This window comes from Fistularia commersonii, chromosome 13 (assembly GCF_037954325.1).
Source record: "Fistularia commersonii isolate RoL2024-O1a breed Wild chromosome 13, RoL_Fcom_v1.0, whole genome shotgun sequence".
Taxonomy (NCBI): Eukaryota; Metazoa; Chordata; class Actinopteri; order Syngnathiformes; family Fistulariidae; genus Fistularia; species Fistularia commersonii.
This window is the reverse complement of record NC_141296.1, coordinates 2,402,527-2,424,579: the sequence shown is the minus strand read 5'-3', so window position 1 is coordinate 2,424,579 and position 22,053 is coordinate 2,402,527. Positions and strand designations below refer to the sequence as shown.

The 22,053-nt window shown below is 41.3% G+C and overlaps 3 protein-coding genes across 4 annotated transcripts in view; 2 read left to right on the top strand and 1 right to left on the bottom strand.

Annotated features, from left to right (window-relative positions):
* Positions 1–432: 432 nt before the first annotated feature.
* Positions 433–3,236, top strand: LOC147227530 (uncharacterized). The gene is made up of 6 exons (XM_086158715.1): positions 433–609; positions 1,225–1,539; positions 1,720–1,995; positions 2,065–2,184; positions 2,264–2,401; positions 2,507–3,236. The coding sequence occupies exons 1-6, from the start codon at positions 549–551 to the stop codon at positions 2,695–2,697; spliced, it is 1,101 nt and encodes a 366-aa protein (XP_086014841.1). The 5' UTR covers positions 433–548; the 3' UTR covers positions 2,698–3,236.
* Positions 3,237–6,652: 3,416 nt separating this feature from the next.
* Positions 6,653–11,713, bottom strand: LOC147227529 (homeobox protein CHOX-CAD-like). Its single transcript, XM_086158713.1, has 3 exons — positions 11,221–11,713; positions 8,607–8,755; positions 6,653–7,652 (listed from the first exon to the last, which is right to left on the bottom strand). The coding sequence occupies exons 1-3, from the start codon at positions 11,570–11,572 to the stop codon at positions 7,494–7,496; spliced, it is 660 nt and encodes a 219-aa protein (XP_086014839.1). The 5' UTR covers positions 11,573–11,713; the 3' UTR covers positions 6,653–7,493.
* Positions 11,714–18,654: 6,941 nt separating this feature from the next.
* pdgfrb (platelet-derived growth factor receptor, beta polypeptide) overlaps positions 18,655–22,053 on the top strand; it is a 37,642-nt gene continuing 34,243 nt past the window's right edge. Inside the window, exon 1 of one of the 2 annotated variants that reach the window (XM_086158704.1) lies at positions 18,655–18,802. The gene's annotated coding sequence lies outside the window, so the exon portion shown is untranslated. The remainder of the gene's footprint in view (positions 18,803–22,053) is intronic. The other variant, XM_086158705.1, reaches the window with a different exon arrangement.

The following is a 22,053-nucleotide window of genomic DNA, read 5'->3' as shown; positions in this document are numbered from 1 at the left end:
GTGAGAATTTTACTGCACATGGAAACGCAGTTCCCGACCGCATAAATGACAATAAACACTTTGAATCTTCATTTGTGACAAAGGAGAGATACTGAAGATCTGGTTGGAAAGGTTGCGAATTTGGACGATCCAGGCCTACAGGGAGACCAGAGAAGAGATATCGGGATGGCTGGAAAGAAGACAGGAAGTCAGCTGATGTGAGAGAAGATGGAGGAAGTGGAGGCGTATGAATGCATGCGTGCATCAAACCTGGGTGTCACTATGTGGACAAACTGTTTCGTGCTATTTGTTGCCATCCGAACCACCAAGAGACAAAATAAACAAGCGAAAATACCTTCTTATGGCCAATTCTTCACTAGTTTTACTCTCGCAACCAGAAAAGCCGCATGTATCCATGAGGCGTCGAGGCTTGTTCCTCTTTTTCAACACGATTTCGGTATTAAACGCTCGAGTGAAAAGAGAAGTGAGAACAGACAAACCTGTCCTGCAACTGCTCAGATTTGGAAAAACAATTGGTCGCTCGAGCCGCCGAGCAGTTTTGCAGACGCATGGAAGCGTGCTTGGTGCTGGGACTGCTGCTGCTGGTAGCGCTGATCGGAGCTTCTCAGGGTGAGTTTCTTCACCGTTTCATCCAAGTGAGATGTTAACGCTACTGTAAAGAATCAGAAAATTACATTTTTTTCTCTCCATCTTTTGAAAAACACTGTCGGAATCGTTCAGCGTTTTTTTAAATGAAAACATACCGCCGGTAGAAATATCTAAACTTCAGGGTTTTCCAGATCTGTTAAACGGTACATCGATATATTAGATATGTCTATTAGGAAGATGCTAATTTTTTACTTTAATTAATTAAATTTAATTTAATAATTTAATGTAAGCTATTGTACTTCCATTTACAACTTGATTTCAAAATGTTCACTTTCTTCAAAAAAAAAAAAAAGTTGGTAAATGTGTGTATTTTTTTTTCCATTTCCTGTGATTTTTCTCTTTTTTTTTTTTTTTTTTAATTCTCTTTCTCAATTTTCTGTCTTCTAGTGAACTTTAGTCCAAATGTTGACAGGATGTCTCGCTAATTTTCGGTCTCGTTTTCTGTCGTAAATAAAGGGCAGCATGAAATGAACAATACGTTGTTAGTAGGAAAGCAGCATTGGATTAAATACCTAAAATAAATTGGAATAATTGGATGTCATTTTTCTTGATTAATGAAAATACTGATGTTTCCAGGTCTGGATTCTCGCTGTGATGGCAGAGCCGACGGAGCTCAGTGTTTCGGCTCTCTGGGAGGAGCGGTGAACATTCAGCTGATGAACAACATCTCAGCCACGATTAGATATAGTCTGAAAAAAAATAAAACGATAATATTTGTCGTGAGAAACGGAACTGCTGATAATCTTCAATCCAGATATTGCTTTGACAACCATACTGGAACACTTCGAATAACTAACCTGACTTGGACCGATGATGATATATTCCAGCTGGAAAGGACTGACGCCAGTGGTTTGGGACTGAGTCCACAAACTCTCCGATTGTCCGTTTTAGGTGATTTTGCTGCTATCGATCTAGAATCCCAAGATAAGTTCACATGGATTTTGGTTGCAAAGGGTTGGAATCAAGCCTGCATACATTTTTGTAACGCTAACAACTTGAATCATAATCCATTTGAAACGATGGGGTGCGCAGAAGTGTCGCTAAAAAAGTAATAATATTGTTTCTCCATAGCTCCTGTGTCAGGTGTCAAGTTGACGTCTTGGTGTCAATCCATGGGAGAGACGACGGTGTCTTGCGTCGCTGAGAATAGATTTTCCTTGCGTCGCAGCGGGAAACTTCACTACGTTTGGACCCTCGACGGGAAAAACCTGACCGAAAAGGAGCTCCTCTCGAAAAACGACAAAAGCAACAACCTCACTTTGAGGCAAAATGTCGCCGGAGAGCTGGTCTGCAGCGTCAGGAACGAAATCGAAAACTTGTCGGAAACGATCCGGATATCAACCTGCGGTGAGACGAGCCGTCGAATTTGATGCCGAATGAATTACAATCGTGGCTAATTGGTTGTTTTTATATTAGGCTACATATTTCTTAACTGTACCTCATCAAACGGGACACTTATACAACAATGGGCGCCTGAAATCAACAACACCCTCTGCGTCCGGCCGACGACCGAAACCAGCAAGGAGGCCGCCACGAGTGAGCGTTGGTCGCAATGCGATTTTGACAAAACTGCAGCGGTTCCTGTAAAGATCTTGGCTTCTGTTTGTTTTTCAAGCTGCGGGTGAAAGAGGCGTGAAGAACGTGGTTACCCTTTACTCCGTGGGGGCCGTCTTAGCGGTGCTGGCGATAGCGATGTTGGTCATCGCGGTAGTCGTCTTCGCTAGTTTCAAAAAGCGAGGCGCTAAAAAGAGAGGTACCAAAAAAAAAAAAAAAAAAAAAAAGCGAAAATCACACCCCTTGAAGGAAGAGACGGTCGTAAAATGTGCTTTTTGTTGTCCTTTTTTTTTTTTCACTTGAGCTGGCGATTCCTGTCCTGCGCGAGAGAACGATGAGGAATTAGATTACGCTAACGTCAGCGTGGCGCAGCGGCGTCGGACGTCGGAGATGATGGTGGAGTACTGCCAGGTCGTGGTGTCTGCGTGTCCTGCAACGAATGTCAAACCATCGGGCGACGACTGCGTCTACGCCCAGATCAGTAGAAGAAACTGATGCACGTATTTGTCAGGATTTCTGAAGGTCTGTCACAGAAGTGCACACACAAGTCTGTTCATTTTTATTTTAAATCGCAAAGCAAAAGAGATGAAAACAACGCCGTCGGATTCAACACTCTAATCTTTTTGATAAAACATCGGCGAAATGGTTTTTGTCGTGTATTTCTGTTTATTGTGACATCGGGGTGCGGGTTTTTTTTTTTTGAACATTTACTAGAACGGGTTCCTTAACAGAGTCACACACATTCTTACAAAACCTCATAACAAGATACACATTATGCAATATTCTTTATAGGTCACTTATTTCCTCACTAGCAAGCGGAAAATAAAAAAAAACAAAAAAAAACAAAAACATCTAACTCAGTCAAATAGAGATAATATCTTCAACTCTCCAAATATTTTTTAATGGATGGGGTTTGAGCCAGTTTACTGTCATCATTTATGTGCAATTAATAGAAGAACTCTAAGCGAAAACACCTGGTTTTTCCTTAAATGGCTTGTTGATGCTGTACCCATAATAAATTGCTGTGGATCAATTGGTCTGTTTAATTTTAAAATCTCACTTATTTGTTTTTTTTTACCTCTTCCCAGAATTTCATCAGTTTAGGGCAGTCCCAAAAAATTATGCCACAGCCCCTCCAACACAGGGGAGAACAGTTATTATCATAAGAAGCTATTATCAAGGGAGTTTTAAAATACCTTATTCTTAACTTCCAGCTCAACTCCCTCCATGTTGGGCTGCTTAAACATTGTTGCCAGGGCAACCAAGAACTCTCCCATTCTCCATCAGCAATCACGGCATTAGATTCCATTTAGCTTTCACATCCAGTGTGTCCACTAAAGTGTCCATACGCATCCTGCCATACATATCTGATATTGTATCTTTAATGTTCATTTTGTTCTCAACTATCTCAGTCCAATATTGTTCAAAATTAGTTGAAGCTTCTTTAATATTGTCCCATTCTTTGTGTGTCATCAAATAATGTCGAATTTGAAAATATCTAAGTAAATCCTTAGAGTCAATGTTGTATTTTGCCTTAAGTTGTGAAAAAGCCCTCAGAGTTCTCCCTTCAAAGAACTGATTTATTGTGATTAAACCTTTCCCTGCCCGTCTAATGAACCCACCGTCCATCTTTGCTGGCAGAAAGTCACCTGCTGCCCTCGATAGAGATAGAGGTAGATTCAGGAATCGTCTTGTCTTTTCCCAAAGGGGTGCGCGTTTTAGCGTACCGCCGATCCATCCAGCTGTTACCAATGATCGAAAACCTGGGCCGTCTTTGTCTTTATGGGAAAAACAAATTTTCGAAATATGAAATGAAACATCGAAACGGGCCGAAAGTTACATGACCGAATCGTTTTGATACCGTCGGGGTCGAAGGGTGACCGCAAATCAGCTGATTCACGTCGGGCCATAAAGCAACTTTATCGTCGGCGAAGGGTTGCCGTGTCCTTAAAGAACACCGTCGTCTGTAAATCATTGACGCCGCGAAGACGTTACAATAAAAGTTCTCGGATGAACCCGTCTCCTTTCACCGTCCAATCCAACGGTCTCTTTGGTTCGATAAAGAAGCGAGAAAATAAGATAAAAAAAAGATCTGATTTAACATTTTATAGCTTTAAAAAATGTGATTTTGGTTCACCGTCTCAAGTTCATGATGCCGTAAATTCTTGCAATTTCTGACTGGAACTTTGCCGTTTTGAAATTTGTGAGAATTGATTGCTCATTGCGACAAAAAATAAAAAAAGTGCTGACGGGATCTTCGGCTTTGTAGGAATAAAAAAAATAAAATTCAAATATGTGTTGGACTAAAAAAACAAGTTATGAAAAAGTTCTGTATGTTTTGCTGGTATCTCAAGTGTGAATTTGATGATTTCCCTTCTGTTACAAACGAGACGTGTTATTTTCGTTGTGAATCTCACCACATCCTCACACACACACACACACACACACACACACACACACACACACACAGTTGTGACAAGTGTGAATGACATTCTCAAATCAAAACCAGCCCTGAACAATCAAATAGAACAATTGAATTTTCAGGAAGTAGTTTAATGCTATTTTTCCCCTCCATTGTGAGACAAATAAATGCACATTTTATTCTATTTTCTAAATCAGATTATTCCCTCAAAAAGGTATTCATTCTGTATCATATTTTGTGCGCGTTCGGGTATTTTTCAGTTTTAAAAAGCAAACCGTTTGTTTGTAATATGTGAATAACTGCCATGATGACCCTTTGTCATCATTTTTTTTTTTTTCTCCAAACACCTCCTTCAGTTTCCTGTGAAATTCACGCTCTAATTTTAAGCTAGCAGAGTGTCACTTCCTTCTTTTCTCCACCGCCCCCCCAAGTGTGGTTTAACTTATGCAACTGGGACCAAATATGTGACTATGTGGGATATTGGGCTTCCCTTCCACTTCACAGCAAGATTCTCCTTGGATTCATCATGATCTCTGTGCAAAACTAGCGGTGCAGATAATGACTGAATGAACCGATGTACAGTTAAATTCTGGCTAAATTCTTCCCTTTATTGTTATTAGCTATTTGCCGCTTTGAAAACAAATTAAAAAAGACAATCGAAGAGGACGGATCTTCTTATGTTTCCTCCTGTAAACAAAAATGCGATGACGCCAAGATTGTTTTATCTGCGTTTAACACCCGACGAGGAAGTATTGACTCACATCAGTAGCGGTTGCTAACTCGCCCACGCATTAGCTCAGCCACCCGGTGCCATCGCGGTACGTTATGGTGACGCAGGCGCTTTATCCCATAAAGGGTCCACCAGTGTCCGAATGTAAACACGAGACCCCACGCCAATGCGTAAAAGGATTTGGTGATTTTTTTCCAGTGCATTAATGTCTTTTAAGAGTTAGCTTCGTTGCGGCTATTCTCAGGAGGGAGCCGAGGATTTCTTTTTTGGTTAAATTGGTGTCGTTTGTAGGTCAAAACAAAAATTTCGGTTCGACCTTCTGTGTTGCTTCTGTACTCGACTCTTCGATTGCAGTTTGTCGTAAATTACCTGTCAGTCTCTGAGCTGCCGGTTCTTCTATTGATCGCTCACCAGCATAGTTAGCTAGTTAGCTTTGCTTTGTAGCAAAGTGACGGCTGATGGTATATCCTTTAAAAACCGTTACAGTTTCTCGCCGTGTATCGGACTTCGGTGACCAAATGTTTTGTTGTCAGGTCTTTATTAAACACGCTGTCCACTTTTCCGCTCATTTTTACGGAACGATTCAAAGGGCAAAGCGGTAAAGAGACATAAAGAGACATAAAGAGTAACCCACCACACTCCAACAAATGTTAAAGTGTATGCAGAACGCGGGCATTTCAGAGAAAAGAAAGTTTGATGCTATAAAATTTCAAGTTCGGCAGGCCGGATTAAAAAGCCCAACCGGCCCTAAATGGCCCGCGGGCCGTAGTTTTCCTGGTAAGGGGGATCTGAGTGGTGGCCATAGCGGCTTCTCAAAGAAGCGTCAAACACCTCAAGAGTCGTAGCTACTTCCAACGTTTACCCGCGTTTGGGAGATAGATTTTCTGTTTCACTTCCCGGGGAAGTGACGGCTTCGCTCAACACTGCCTGCGGGGTCATGCTTTCGATAACCCAGGAGGGTGGTCCTGCCCGGGAGTCCAAATTGAATTTTATCTTCGACCTTGCGGATGAGCTGCTTGGTCAGACCAACCGATGGTCTTGAAGGTTTCCAGCGGCAACCACATGGAAGTGAGGAGTCACCGGTTCGGAAGCTACAGCTACATAGGCGACCTATCCTGCAACTCGGGGGCGGACGGTAGCCTATCCCCAACTTTTATTGAGCGAAAGTTGGGGTTCCATCGCCTTGACGGGTCATATCGAGACAAACAACCGCACCTGTGAACCCCCTGCGTGTTAGCATGGTAAGATTAGCATGGCACCTGTGCAAGAATGACACGCAAATTCAGACACGTATCTTTGTTTCCCTTTTTTGGGGAGAGTTTGGGGTTTTTGGGGGGAAACCAGCGCAGACACGAGGGGAACGTCGATGCTAATATCAGCCGATCCTGCACGATGCGTTTTCTAATTTGAAACACGACATCCCGGAGGAATTTGATTTATTGGCCGAGTCTTTGAACACGTACATGGAATTACAACATCAAGTGCGATCTGAAGTTCAGTCTGTCGGTGTGAAATGTACAAAAGAAGTCCGGCGGATGATAAAAATAACAAAATAATGATCCAAATTTCATCTCGGACTCCATTCTATCGGTCGATACGATGAACGCCCGTCCGCGGGAGCTTTTCACTTTTCGAAAACTGGATTTTTTTCATTAAACAGTGGGAAAATCGACACATTCTCTTTATTTCCCGTCAGACATAAAAATAAAACCGTTCGGGCCTTTTCTTCTTCGAGTCTGACAACTTTCTGCTGAGTCGGCTACCATTTATCACACTTCGTAGCAAATACCAAACGGAAATAAGATCGTATAAGTTGTACAACTTCATGGCATGATGAAGTAAGAAAGGCTTCACCCGCGGGAGGACGCTTCCTCTTCTGTTTTGCCCAGCGAGCCAAACAGATTCCATCTTATTTTCATGAGCAAAACACCAAACAGCAGCGTCATAAAGAAAGAGGCACATCCTCCACCGCGACTGAAAACGGCTACTTTAGGAGATTCCGGTAAAATTAGACGATGTCTATTTGAGACAAACAAATGTCGTGCTTGCGTGTCACTGTTTGAAGGCGGGAGGTGATTTTTTTTTTTTTTTTTTTTTTTTTGTGCAATGAAGAAAAAAAAAAAAAAAGCACCTAGCATTCTAATATTCATCCGAAATGGCGTCGCTGGTTGCGTTGAGGGCGTCGGTGGATGCGGCCAGCAGCGCCGGCGTCGACGTGGACGGCTGCTGACAGTGTTGCAGCTTCTTTCTGTTTATCTTCCGCTCTTTGGCGCGTCTGTTCTGAAACCAGATTTTTACCTGCAACACACACACACACACACACACACACACACATACACAGCGTGATGACTGTTTTATCAAGATAAGGATTAAACTAATAAAGATAGTCGAAGTGCACTTATCTTTCCTGTTTTTTTTTTTTTTTTGACAAAGATCTAGTTTCATTTTCTAAATAAGGATGTTCTTCTAACACGGACTCGGCCACATCCGGCCCGCCAAACTATTTTCGTATATTTCGCCAAGTATTTTTAATCAATATAGAATTTAGACACTTTCCCTTTATTTTAATTTTGTATGGATGATTACATACAAAATCGGTACATTTATATGATAACAAATGATTTTCAAATTGAAAAAAATGCCCCTAAAATTTGAAATATTTATATCGCAATTTTTCATTTTATTCCAAGTTGGCCCGCGCATAAAAATTAAACGAGAAATGTGTCCCGCCAGGGAAAATAATGATTTTCAAATTGAAAAAAATGCCCAAAAAATTTGAAATATTTAAATCACAATTTTTCATTTTATTCCAAGTTGGCCCGCGCATGAAAATTAAACGAGAAATGTGTCCCGCCAGGGAAAATAATGATTTTCAAATTGAAAAAAATCCCCCCAAAATTTGAAATATTTAAATCGCAATTTTTCATTTTACTCCAAGTTGGCCCGCGCATAAAAATTAAACGAGAAATGTGTCCCACCAGGGAAAATAATGATTTTCAAATTGAAAAAAATGCCCAAAAAATTTAAAATATTTAAATCGCAATTTTTCATTTTATTCCAAGTTGGCCCGCGCATAAAAATTAAACAAGAAATGTGTCCCGCCAGGGAAAATAATGCCTACCCTTGCATTGATTAATCTGCTTTTCATGTGTCGCTCAAGCTCTGGATGGAAAATAGGCTCTCACACACAACAACAAGGGTAAAAGTCCTTTTTGCTGCCGGCTTGATGAAAATCCCTCCCTCTGCCCTCACCTGTCTCTCCGAGAGGCTCAGCTCCATGGAGAGCTCCGTCTTGCGCCGTATGGTGATGTAGCGGTTGCACTGAAACTCGTTCTCCAGCTCCTGCCTCTGGTGGTCGGTGTACACCACCCTGTATTTGTCTTTGGTGCGGGTTTTCCCTCCTATTTCACACAAAAACAAGCCCGGATGAAGAAACAAGATTTATCGTCTTGACTTTTTTTTTTTTTTTTTTTTTTTTTTTTTTTTCCGCGTACCCGGTCCTCGCTCCTGCCGGTAAATACGGTCGCGATAATGTCGTCCACAGGTCACGGGCGGTGAGTCACGGCGCACCAGGCGACTCCTTTCCAAAACGTCTGGTGCCACATCCAAGTTCAGACACCACTTAAAGCCTCATCAGCTTTAGTTATCACGCTAACTAACTCCCCTTTGCATTGCAACAGTGGTCTTCCTTATCGCCGTGAGCGGTGTTTACATAGGTATTTACACAGGCAGCTATTCATTGACACACTTCCACGCACACATGTGGGAGAGGTTGAGCCAAGTATCGATCTGAGATTCGGACACATTCGACGACGACGGCGATGGAGACGCGGCGACGGAGACGCCGACACGTACGCTCGGCCTTCGGATTCGGGCCCGCCCAATCATGCGGGCTTTCCTTGGTTCTCGCGTGGTGGACGGAGAAGGCGGGGAAGCAGCGCCTTTGCAGACTCCGCCGGCTCCACTGTTAGCTTTCCATTGACATCCCATGCATGCTTGCAGGAAGGGAGAGGCAACGGACTTGATGGATGTGTGCAAAGACTTCAGTCTGTGGCATGTTCAAATATGTCGCTGTCTGTGATAACGCGCTTTAGCCTATCCGTCATGTGCGTTTGTTTATCACGTGTGAGTGAAAGAAAGTTTCAGTTTTTGCAATAATAGTAATATGTGGAAATTTAAAAAAAAAAAAAAAAAAAAAAAAAAAAAAGTAATAAAAATAATAATACATTTTTATTGGAAAAAAAAAAAAACAGAACATGAGTGGTACCAATAACGGTACGTTTGAAATTTTTTAAAACTATCAGAAAAATAAATATTTATACTGGGGTTGTTTATTTGCGGCTTCTTTATGTCTTGTTTATTTATTTAGGGGTGTTCAGGGATCGAACTACGCTGTGTTGTTGCTTCATTAATAATTTCATTTCCTTCCGGACAACGACAATAAATCTTGAATCTTGACGTGTTTTCGTATCATCAATGAGAAAATTACGTGTTGTGGCGTAAACGCTATTGCATGAGTAAATCATACCTACAAATAACTGGATTTTTTTAGATTCAAAATGCAAAACTGGTCATAAAATTTTTTTTGTTTCTCAACTTTAACAACGCTGACGGAAAGACAATAATTGGTGGAAAAGTGCATTTTTTTCTTTATTTCTTCTTTATTTATTTAGGGATGTTCAGGGATCGAACTACACTGTGTTGTTGCTTCATTAATAATTTCATTTCCTTCCGGACAACGACAATAAATCTCGAATCTTGATCTTGAATCTTGATGTGTTTTCGTATAGTTAATGAGAAAATTTTGTGTTGTGGCGTAAACGCGAGTAAATAATACTGACAAATAACCGGCTTGTTTTTAGATTCAAAATGCAAAACCGGTCAAAGCAATTTTTTTGTTTTTCAACTTTAACAACATTGACAGAAAGACAATAATTGGTGGAAAAGTGCATATTTTTTTTTCTTTATTTTTCTTCTTTATTTCCTCTTTATTCATTTAGGGGTGTTCAGGGAGCGAACTAAGGCTGTGTCGTTGCTTCACACCTAATTTCATTTCCTTCCGGACAACGACAATAAATCTCGAATCTTGACGTGTTTTCGTATCATCAATGAGAAAATTACGTGTTGTGGTGTAAACATGAGTCAATCATACTGACAAATAACTGTTTTTTTTTTCAGATTCAAAATGCAAAACCGGTCATAACAATTTTTTTGTTTTTCAACTTTAACAACATTGACAGAAAGACAATAATTGGTGGAAATGTGCATTTTTTTTCTTTATTTCTTCTTTATTTTTTTAGGGGTGTTCAGGGAGCGAACTACGCTGTGTCGTTGCTTCATACCTAATTTCATTTCCTTCCGGACAACGACAATAAATCTCGAATCTTGACGTGTTTTCGTATCATCAATGAGAAAATTACGCGTCGTGGCGTAAACGCTATTGCGCGAGTAAAACATACCTACAAATAACTGGATTTTTTTTTTAAGATTCAAAATTGCATAACAATTTTTTTTGCTTTTCAACTTTAACAACACTGACAGAAAGAAAAAAATTGGTGGAAAAGTGCATTATTATTATTATTATTATTATTTTTCAGAATTAATTTCTTGATCCATTCATATAATTTCCGTGTTTCCGGGTCTTAGTGGGCAGTAGGAATACCATATGTACAAATGTATTTACTTATGTATTTTTATTTATTTATTCATTTATTTAATTATTATTGCTAATTTTTTTCTTATTTATTTATTTAAAAAAAAAAAAAAAAAAAAAATTTTAATGACACCCCAGCCCAGCTACTTGAAGCACCTCTCTGTACAAAGCAGCCTGTTTACCTACATGCAGTCAGCTGGTAAGAAGTCCCACCTGAAACCGAAGGCTTGATGGGTTCGTGGTGCCTCTTGCTCGGGCAGAAGGCGTCCTGACCGGAAGCCCAGTTGTAGGAGGGGAACGATGCCCCCGCGGCGGGGGTGGGCGTGCCGCTCAGCTCCGGCGAGGCGAAGCTGACCTGGCCGGCGTTGGGGCTCGAGCCCGGGAAGCCGTAAGGAAACTCCTCCCGAGGCGCGTAGACGGGATTCCAGGCGCTGGTGGTGGTGGTCGGGTCGCCGACTCCCGGGTATTGATGGTAGGAGGTGAAGTCATACGGAGACGGGACGAACTGACCGCAGAGGGAGAGCGTCTGCGCCGGGTGTCTGGCCGTGTGTGAGTTGGGGAACATCACGGAGTCCGACGGGCGTAATCTCAGCCGAATTAAATCTGCCGCATGTTAATCCCCCCTGGTCTTGAGTTTCCCGGAGTCTCTCCCTTTTCCCGTTTCAGTCTAAGGTCCAGGCTTATCACGGCCGCGCTGCCCGAGAAGCAACGCTACACACCTTTATAGATTTACTGCCAAAGAGTTCAAAAGTACCATTATGACGTCACGGCTTACCTGAGACCCGCTCCAACGTAGCAGGGGAGGTTTGTCGGTCTTCTGTCTTCGAAGAAACAAACACAGGAGAAAAAAAAAATGGAGGAAATAGTCGGGGGACTTTCACAGAGGAGGCGATGAGAGGCCGCGGGAGAAAGTGGGATTTGTAGATTTACATTCGCAGCGAGTGGATGCGATTCAGCCGAAGCGCGATTTCACGGCCGACATTTGAAAGCGATGCCTTGTTGGACAGAGTTTGATTTTTCTTGATTTTCCCGTCGATCGTCCACGTCCGATTCGTCAAACCTTTTGGCTTTTTCGAGTTTCATCGCCGGCCACGAGCTGCTTTCACTTATCACACGTGGGAAAACTACATTTATTTTTTTCTTTTTTTACAAATGGGACATGATAGCAACACCAGTAAAATAACTAATAATGATTTTTTTTTTTTTTTTATAGTTTTTTCAGATATATTTACGAACCTTTATGCAAAATGCTATCAACACACCGTCGACTTTATTACATTTCCCATGCTCTTATACAGTTCACTAATCATTTTGGGATAATTGTTATGTACAATAAACAATACAAAATAGACAGAAAATGAGTAAATTAAAAATCCCATTAAATGTAAAGTAAATAGAAACTATTTATGCACAAAAATCAGATGTTATATTTCTTCAGACACATTTTTTTGCTTTTTTTTTTTGCCTGAAAATAGTTTTATAAACTGTCTACTTTAGGCCGATGTTATTCACAATGCTGGATAACATCTTTGTTTAGCAAAGGAGAGCTTGTATTTTGTTTATTTTATAAAAGGAATTTTAATTGAATTTTACAATATTTTTTTTTAGATTTTTTTCTTCTTAGGCTACAATATGGCTATTTAATCACATTTTTTTTCTTTTAAAATACCGCAAAAATCCGCTAAAGAGCTACAAATCGCGAAGTAGCCAGGGAGCGAAGGACACGCTGTATACATTTTTGACCCCACAAATAAAACAGGACTGGAGAAAACAGTCAAAAAGGTTAAAAAAAAATATTTGTTGGGAGGCTAAAAAACAACTAAAGTTATCCAGTTATCCTAACTGGATGGAAAATCAAGTGTTGCTTAAACTTTAATGCAATTTCTCAAAACAATTCGACTCCCCTTATTACAAAATGCTTCGTCCCAAACCGAGGTCGGTTGATTTTAACCCATCGTTGTTTAAAAGTCGGTTTAAAGCGTTTAACCTAATTCTGTTGATGCAACAAACCAGGTTAAATCATGAAGTTTGGACATAACAAACGCGCTGACGGAAGGTTTTACCACCGGCCAGATGATGGCAGCAGAAAAACACGGCACTGGAACAAACCGACTGCGGTTTCCAAATACTTTCATCACGCAGTTTCTTTTTTCTTTCCTTTTTAATGAGCGGTCGAGCTACTATAAGTCACGCGCCGTAGCTTTTTTGCTGATATTAACCCTGTCATGCTTATCTGCGAGTCCATCTGTGTGGAAATCCCGGAGAAGTTCATAAAAGATTCATGTTAGTGTCCTGCTGAGAAGTCTTATTATCCTCTATAACATCAATCAGCCGTATCTTGAAACAAGACTCGTGCTAATGGAGGCTGAAGTGCCAAAAGCCAGAACATCCAGTCAAGTGGGGGGAAAAAAAACATTGGTTTAAAAAAAAAAAAAAAAAAAAGAAAATGGAAAAACATTAAATTACAGGCACCGAATAAACACTTGGCGAAAGAATGAAAAGAAAACCCTTAAGAATTCAAGGTCATAAAATTCACTTTGGTCTGAGTTGGAACTGCAGCTTAAATGATGTTACTGTTATCAATATTTATTTAACGTAAATGCAATAGTGCATCAACATGCAGCATCTTTGTTTCTATCTGAAAGGGATCCAATTTTAAAGCTCACACATGCTACGCCAGATGGTTTGATTATTGACCCAAATGCAAAAAAAAAAAACAAACAACCCAATAATAGCAAATGCCAATAATACAAACCCCCATTCCAGTGACTTCGGGAGGCCGTGCAAAACCTAAAGAAAAACAGAATATAATGATTTGTAAATCATTTTCAAGCCATATTCAGCTGAATCCGCTTCAAACACAAGCTATTTAAGATTCTTAAACAGCTGACAACAATGTAGGAATTTCACTGTCCATAAAAATCCAAATTACATTTTTGCCTATTTTTGTTTATCTCGTTCTTGTCACTATTTATGACGTCATTTAGTTCCGCTTGTATATTTTTCACCCTCGCTGTTCCTTTGTGTTGTTCTCCCTGGTGTCTATTTATTCCTGGATGTCTTCTGTCACTCTGTATTCATTATTTTTGACAACTGTTACACCGCTGTGACAAAGGAATTCCCCTTATGGGAATCAAAGTTTCTTATCTTAAATACTCATTTTTCAAAAGTCGCATCGCAGCAATCAAAGCACCGACCCACGGTCTACAGGAGGACCAAAGAGAAGATTTATGGACGTAGTGAGACGTCATATGAAGTTAGTTGGTGTGCGAGGAGGATCCAGAGATGCAGAAGGTGGAGTCGCCGTGGCGACCCATGAAGGGGAAAACTGAAAGTTAACATGTAACGGTTATTAAATTGAGGTGATTGTGGTTGGTGTTGCAAAAAGGAAAGTTGTGCAAAGCAGTGGCGTCCCATGGGAAGAAACCGTTTCTGTGACTGCTAGTTTTGGTCCTGATGGACTGCAACCTCCTGCCAGAGGGAGTGTCCTGGGTGAGAGGGGTCACCCGGGATCTTGGGGTGATCCTTTCCTGTTCACACGCTACACCTCTGACTTCAGCTTCTGCAGGAAGTCCTGCCACCTGCAGAAGATCTCAGAGGTTTGTTGAGTGGACGAAACCACCCGCAACATACCCAAGGAGTTCCTGGAGTTGCTAACGGACTCAAAGGAGTTGCTAACCGACTCAAAGGAGTTGCTAACGGACTCAAAGGAGTTGCTAACGGACTCAAAGGAGTTGCTAACGGACTCAAAAAGCTCTTGGGAGTTGAGTTGGACCGGTTGGTGGAGGCGTCTGAGGGGAGGATGCTGAAGAAGCTGCTTGGTCAAAGTCCTACCAGAGCACTTTCAGCCGCAGACCAAGACCTCAGAAGGTCTTTCTTACCTGTGGCCATGAAACTTTAACCCCTCCCCTTTCTGCAAGAAGGAAACCTGACAGCAATCAAATGAAAAGCAGGTTGAAAGGATGTGATGTTGGAGGCTTTAAGCAAAAAGAATTTCCTTCAGGATGAACAAAGTTCTACTCCAGGGGTCGGCGACCCGCTCTTTCATCTTTAAACTGCGGCTCCGAGCGGCTTGGGAAAATAAATTATAAATATTTAATTGAAGTATATTTCATTTGTGTTAATTCATTTTTTTAACTTTTAGTTCTAAGTTGGAAGATTATTGGGATCTTGAAATATTAAATAAAATTATATTTATTATTTTTCGCCGCTCAAAACAACATCACACTGGTGGAAGTCGGTATACCCGCCAGCCGGTAAAGTCCCGATTTGCAGATGCTGTGCGCAGAAGTTCAGGAGCAGAAGTCCCATAAACCAGGTAAAATAAATATTTATGAAGATATTTTGCAAATATTTATTTTTTATTGTTTACTGACACGGTGATTTTTTTCCCCGATTTATTTTTAAAATTCAGGTCAAGGCTCCGCTACACGCTCTGAAAGCCCAAAGCTCAAAATGATTTCATTACATGAATAAAATTTAATTTTCTCTGTAATACTTTGTGAATTTCAGAAGCAACACACCACACACTTATTTATACAAAGTGTAAAGGTAATAAAAAGCAATATATACAGTGGTATCTTTTCTTTAATTTTAGACGTCAAAAAGTAATTTCGGCTCCCAGTGTTTTCTTTTCCGAGGAAACCGGGTCCAAATGGCTCTTTGGGTGTTTCGGGTTGCCGACCCCTGGTCTATTCTATTGCATGAGCACCTGCAGGTCCTGGAGGTGTACAAGTCCTGTAGAGAAGGTAGCTTGAGCCACTCACCTTCTCTGGGTGTTGATGTCTTGCTTTCTTTCCATGGTACAGTTTTAACTGGTATTTGTAGCTGCGGTGACAAACCGTATTAACCAACAATGGTTTTTGGTGGTGATTTTAAAGCAGAACCGTCTGAGGGATGGAAAGTCACTAGCATTGGATGTTGATCTTGCCGCCTACACACAGATTTCTCGACGACATCACAGATCATTGATGACAAAATCCCTAAATTCCTTGCAACTGCACAGTGAGAAATGTTCTTAAGCTCTTGGATTATTTCCTCGCACCTCATCCTTGCTTGTGAACAACGAGGCTTCTGGACTCTCCTCTCACACCCGATAACGACACTCACCTGTTTCCAATTCACCGGTGGAATATTCCAAACAGGTGTTTTTTAAGCGTTCCTCAACTTCCCCGGTCTTTTTGTCGCTTCCGTCTCAGCTTTTTTTTGGATCGTGTTGCAGGCATCGAATTCAAAATGAGAACATTTGTGCAAAAGCGCAATAACTTTTATAGGTTTTCTTGTCTTCGGGGCGTATTTGCAAATCACTGTCTTCTGCTTTTATTTAACAGCGTAGCAACTTCATTGGGAGTTTGTTTGACACATCTACGCTCTTAATGTTGGAGTGATTACCCTGCAGGTAGTCATCAGCTTCCTGCCCTGGTTTTGGACTCGCTCGCAGACGTGGCGGATGCTTAAAAAGGGGGGTGATGAGAAGTATTTGTGGGTCAAAAATATTATTTCTGAGTTGGCTAAGCGATGACCTGTGGAGAACTCCCAACACATATAAAAGGAGAAAAGAGCAAAGCTGCAAGTGATGGCTGTGATTACTCAACATTTTTTAGACAAATATGGCAAAAACACTTGAAAGGCCGTCAGATTCCAACACATTAGCCAACATGTGTCAAACTCAAGGCCCGCGGGCCAAATGTGGCCCGCCAGGTCATTTTAAGCGGCCCGGCAGAACGACTTAAAAGGTCTGATTGTCTGAACGCGTGCATTGACCATAAACTACATTTCCCACAATTTGTGCGATTTTTCAAGCGGAATTGAGAAATACGAAATATGAAGGTGAATTCGTGTTTGTGATTCAAGTAGAAAAAGCGGTATGTTCTTTGTGTCGGTTGTCAAAAAGTACAATCTACCTCGGCATTTTGACACCAAACACGGAGCTAAGTATGCTAAAGTTGGCCTTCCAGAAAAACAACAAATTGTCCAAGAATTAAAAGCCAAACTACGATGGCGGCAGAACGTGTTCACGAAATCCGCGTCCAAAAACATTGCAGCAGAGAAAGCTAGCTTTGGAACGGAGCAACTAGTTCACATGTTTTCTACATCTATGCAAATAAACATGCTGCATTTTTGGATTTGAATGAGTACTAAATTCAAATTCATTTAACATTAAAGAGTAGTTGCATTTATTTTGCATTACATTTATTTTGCATTAAATTTAGTTGTGGTTACGGTTACATGCGTCCCTTTGAGTGCAACCATGATGCTGCTGAAAATGCATTAGTCCAATGTATAGCTATGATTAATAATATAAAATAAAAAAGATTATCGTTGGTGGCCAATCAGGGCGGAGCTCTTCTTCCTTCACTGAAAAATGAAATTTTATCAAAACATTTGGACAGTCAAACATGAAGACGTAGTGGCTCTAACGTCATCGTCAAAGAGCTGCGGTCAAATCGTATATAATAACAAGCGAAAAAAAAAAAAAAAAAAAAAAAAGCGACTGGAATGTCTCTTCATTTTTTATCTTTTGAAAAAAAAAAACAAAAAAAAACATCAGATATGTCACAGCGGACACGATTTTCTGGGAGCCTCCAGCTGCCGCAGGATGTTTATGGGAGCCTCTTATCTGCCGGTCATTTGGGATTTGGTCGGAGACTTTCAGCGAACGCTATTCTTTCCCGCCGACTGTCCTCGTGCACGCCGGGGCGGCACAGACGTGCACAAACGGGGGTCGATGACCGGCTACGGAGTGATTTATCGCAAACGAGAGTTAATTATACGGATAAAATACGCGCCGCGGCCGTCCTTTGTGGCGTTGGCCTCGGAATATATATATTTGTCTGCAGATGAAGGCCTCGCCGGTTGTTTAGTTAATGCCAGCGGGGGGTTTAAATTTGTCCTCACAATTAAAAGGACGGCTAACGCACAATTAAGCCCCTGTCTGGGACCCCCTCCTCCTTTTTTTTGTGCGTTCCTCTTCTTTTTAAGAAGAAAAACAGGAGGGGGGGGGAGGAAAAAAAAAAACAAAAAAAAAACCTTTTGTCAGCTTCCGCGTACGGATTCCGAGCCGAAATTAAAAAGACGGGTTTGTTTGTGAGCAGGCGAGGAAATTTATAGACCAGAATGCGAGCAAAGTTCTTTTCCTTGAGAAGCCGAGACTGCCGTGTTTGTTTATAAAGCAGGACGCCGAGAGAACTGCCAAAAAGCTTTCCATCCCCTGGACCCCCTCCTTCCATCCCTCCCTTTCCCTCTCTCTCTCTCTTTCTTTCTTTTTATTGTGTTTGTTGTTTTATGGAGAGGGCTCGACGTGGTCCAGATCTCCAGTTGCCAACAGAAACCGTCCGGCTTCACCTTCAGTTTCTCTTCCTCATTCAGAAACAAATGCAAGAATTCCCTCTCCTGCTTTTTTTTTTTTTTCCTTTCCCCTTCCTTCCCTCCTCTCCTGCTCGTTGACGCCGTCCTCCGTGAGAATCTGTCAGGGAGAGGAGCGACTCTCTGTGTGTGTGTGTGTGTGTGTGTGTGTGTGTGTGTGTGATCACTCAGTGCACATCGCTCTTTGCTAGAGGTGGGCAGGGTCTTTCAGAGAGAGAAGGGGGGGTGAAACACCCGCCGAGCTGTGATTTGACTAACCAAACAGCCGGGCTCGGAGACGCACATCCTCCCGCAGACTCCCGGGGACGGCAGAGATTAACCTCGCGGCCCTTCGGACGGTGAACATCTGAGGGGTCCAAGCATCTGAAGAAGCCTCCTCCGCCTCCACCGCTGGAAATCCAGTTTCTGAAAGTGACCGTCGCTCGGAAAGGTAAAAGCCGTCTCACTTCCTTTGCACAAATCTTTTGACAGCTTTCCCTCGTTTCTGACTTCAGAAATGTCGCTCTGATTGTGTTTGCCTGCCACACACACACACACACACACACACACACACTTGTTTGGGCGTTTTAAGGTGCGCACAACCTGTTCAAACATCAACACAATGGTTCAGTTGCATCTCCGTGCACGGGCGAGTAAAAACTTTTGCGGTGTTTATCTTCTCACCGAGAGAATGCGTCGGACAAGGTATCCCAGGGTGGTGGTGGGGGGGGACCCTCACACACACACACACACACACACACACACACACACACACACACACACACATATATATACATTTTATGGTCTTGTTTATACAGCTCTTTGGTCTCCCTGGGTGAACCGGCACATCCACCGAGACGACTCGTGTGAACCCCCTTTCAATAAGAAAAAAGCTTTTATTAATTTTATTTATCAAATCTTTGTACTTTTTAAGACCTTAAAACACTTGATAGCCATATTTGACACTTTATATTTTATTGTATGTCTTATTCTCCCTCCTTCCTACTATTATCTATTATTGTTATGTTTTACTTGAAACTCTGGCACAACAATTTCCTTCAGGATAAATAAAGTTGTTATTATCTTATCTTATTAGCACCTGAGCTACATTATAGCGACGCGCGCTAACTCACGGCCGACGCGCACGTGGCGCGCACGTCGCCCGCCATATGCTCCGCACCTGAACGTGACGCCGCTTCACCGGGAAACATCTGCGGGTCCATCATCCGATAACCTTTTCTGACGCTTTTATTAATGTAAACAAGACGGGCGCCGCGTCGCTGTCGCGTTTTCACTTCCGCCGATGAATTCGGATTCAATGACTTGTAACTCGGGATTTTTTTATTATTTTTTTTTTTCTTCCATCGCCGTGCGTCAGGCCGTTGGTATGCGCTCGCAGATCCGCCACGCCGCGGCCCAGTGGGCTGCGTTCCACCGTGCCGCGGCCTAATCCTTCGTCATCAGCTGTTTCCCGGCTGCCAGAAACCCCCGGAGAAAATGTGCTTCGCATTATGACCGAGCAGAAAAACATGCCGGGGCGTCCGAGTCGGCCCACGTGTGCGCCGCGAGCGATCGCCGTGGCAACGTTTGAAACGAACACACAACTATACCGAAGTAGTTTATCATCGGTCGATTCGTAATTCATCGTACTTTTTCACTTGGGATGCATCGCGTCCCCTTAATCGACCCCCGGCTTCTTAAACGTCGCACTCAGTGAAATATTTGTAAGACAAAGCTTCATTGAGGAGCGTTTCGAGTCGTCGCAGGACGGCATCCTGTTCGGCGCCGCGTCCATCTGGCCTCCTTCCTCCTTCCTCGTCCGCCCACCAGCCGGCACTGACAGGCAGCTGCAGCTCATCTTCAGCCAGAAGAGCGTAGCCACTCCTACAGGACGACCCCGAGGAGGAAATGTTTTGTTTATCGGAATTAAAACCAGACTTTTTTTTCGGGGAGGGAGGCATTCGGCCTGAAAATACGGAGCAGGTGTCATTTTCCCATGTGTCACGCTGAGAAGTTTTCCACACGGAACAGTAGAAGTTGACAAAATGAAAATAAATTCACCTATTTTTTGTTGTCAAGAAGGACAACACTTGCAATTTAACAATTTGTATTTTTTAAAATTAATTTAATGTTTTAAACGATTAACTGGCATTAGCGATTAATTAACTATGGAAGCCAATATTGTCCTTTTTTTTTTTTTGAGCAAATCAAATTTTAATCAATCGATGGATTCTCATCGGAATGCCAAGAACTAACATTTTATTTTTAATAATTTATTGACATGTTTGTCATTTTGCGATCATTTTACCAATCAATTAATCGAGAGAATAAGCGATCAAAATAATCATTTTAAATCTCCCCAAAAAGAAACAGAACATTAGAAGTGAAGCACTGAAGAGCTCACTCTACTTTGCAAAATGAAAATAAATGTCTCTAATATTTTGAGCAAGAGGGCGGCAGCCTCTGCAATTTGTTAATTTTAAAATTTCATCTATCATTTACTATTTTTTTTATATTTACCAGCATGAGCGACGATTAATGAAGTAAAGGAAGCCGATTTTTTTTTTTTTTTTTTGAGCAAATGAAATTTAAAAATCTTTTTTTTTTTTATTTTATTTTTATTTTTTTTATTAAAGATCAATTGATTCTCATTGGAATGCCAAGGACTGAAATTTCTTATTAAAATAATTTGCTGACATGCTCACCTATTTCTGATTATTTAACCAGTCAATAAATTGCGATGCCTAAAGAAAAAAAATCTAAATAAACCAACATTTTACAAAGCGTGTAATCATCAGGATTCAATATTAATGGTTTCGGTTTCATTTTCAGTCACTTCTGTAACACTTTCACTATCAACTTTAAACAATGACGGAATTTTCACGCATTTCTGACGACATGGAGCTCGAGTTTGGGCTTTTTCAACATTTAAATTTGCATTTTTTCCCCGTATTCCTGGGAGACGCCAGTATTCAGACTTTTCATGACAGCGTGGGAATTAATAGAAGAATATTGTTGAATTTAGATTAAAAATTCTCAATTCACTCATTTTACATCCCGCAGGCCACATCCAACCCGTTTTGCTTTTTCATCCGGCCCGCCAAACTATTTTCTTTGAATATTTTAATAAGTATTTTAAATTGATATTGAATGTCCAAACTCCTTATTTTTTTCCTTTTGTTTAATTTTGGATGATTACATACAAAATAATGTCAGTACATTTATGTGATCATGAATGATTTTAAAGTTGAAATGCCAAAAAATTGAAATGTGGAAATTTTCATTTGGTTCAATTTACACGATAAAAATGAAATTAGAAATAATTGCCGCTCTGCTCTTATAGCATAGGAAACACTTTTATCTTGTATAGTAGTTTTGAAACTGAGACTTTTACCCATTTGTACTCAAACTTTTCAGCTCTGACTCTCTGCTTAGGTGCTTTTTACCAGATAAGCACACCTAACATAAAACAGACCCATTCAATTATATAGATAGATTTCCGCTTATTTATATTACAAACGGCGATAATCCGTGGGAGCGGTCGGACGCTTCTCCGACGGCGAGAACAAAAGTGGAATTTAAAGCCCTTTAAATTGCGGTCATCTGTTTCTATTTCTTTTGTTTTTGGTGGGTGTGGGTGGGAGTACGAGACCCGAGGGGACTGGAAATGTGAGTGGGCGTCCTCTGGTTTCTCGGGAGGCG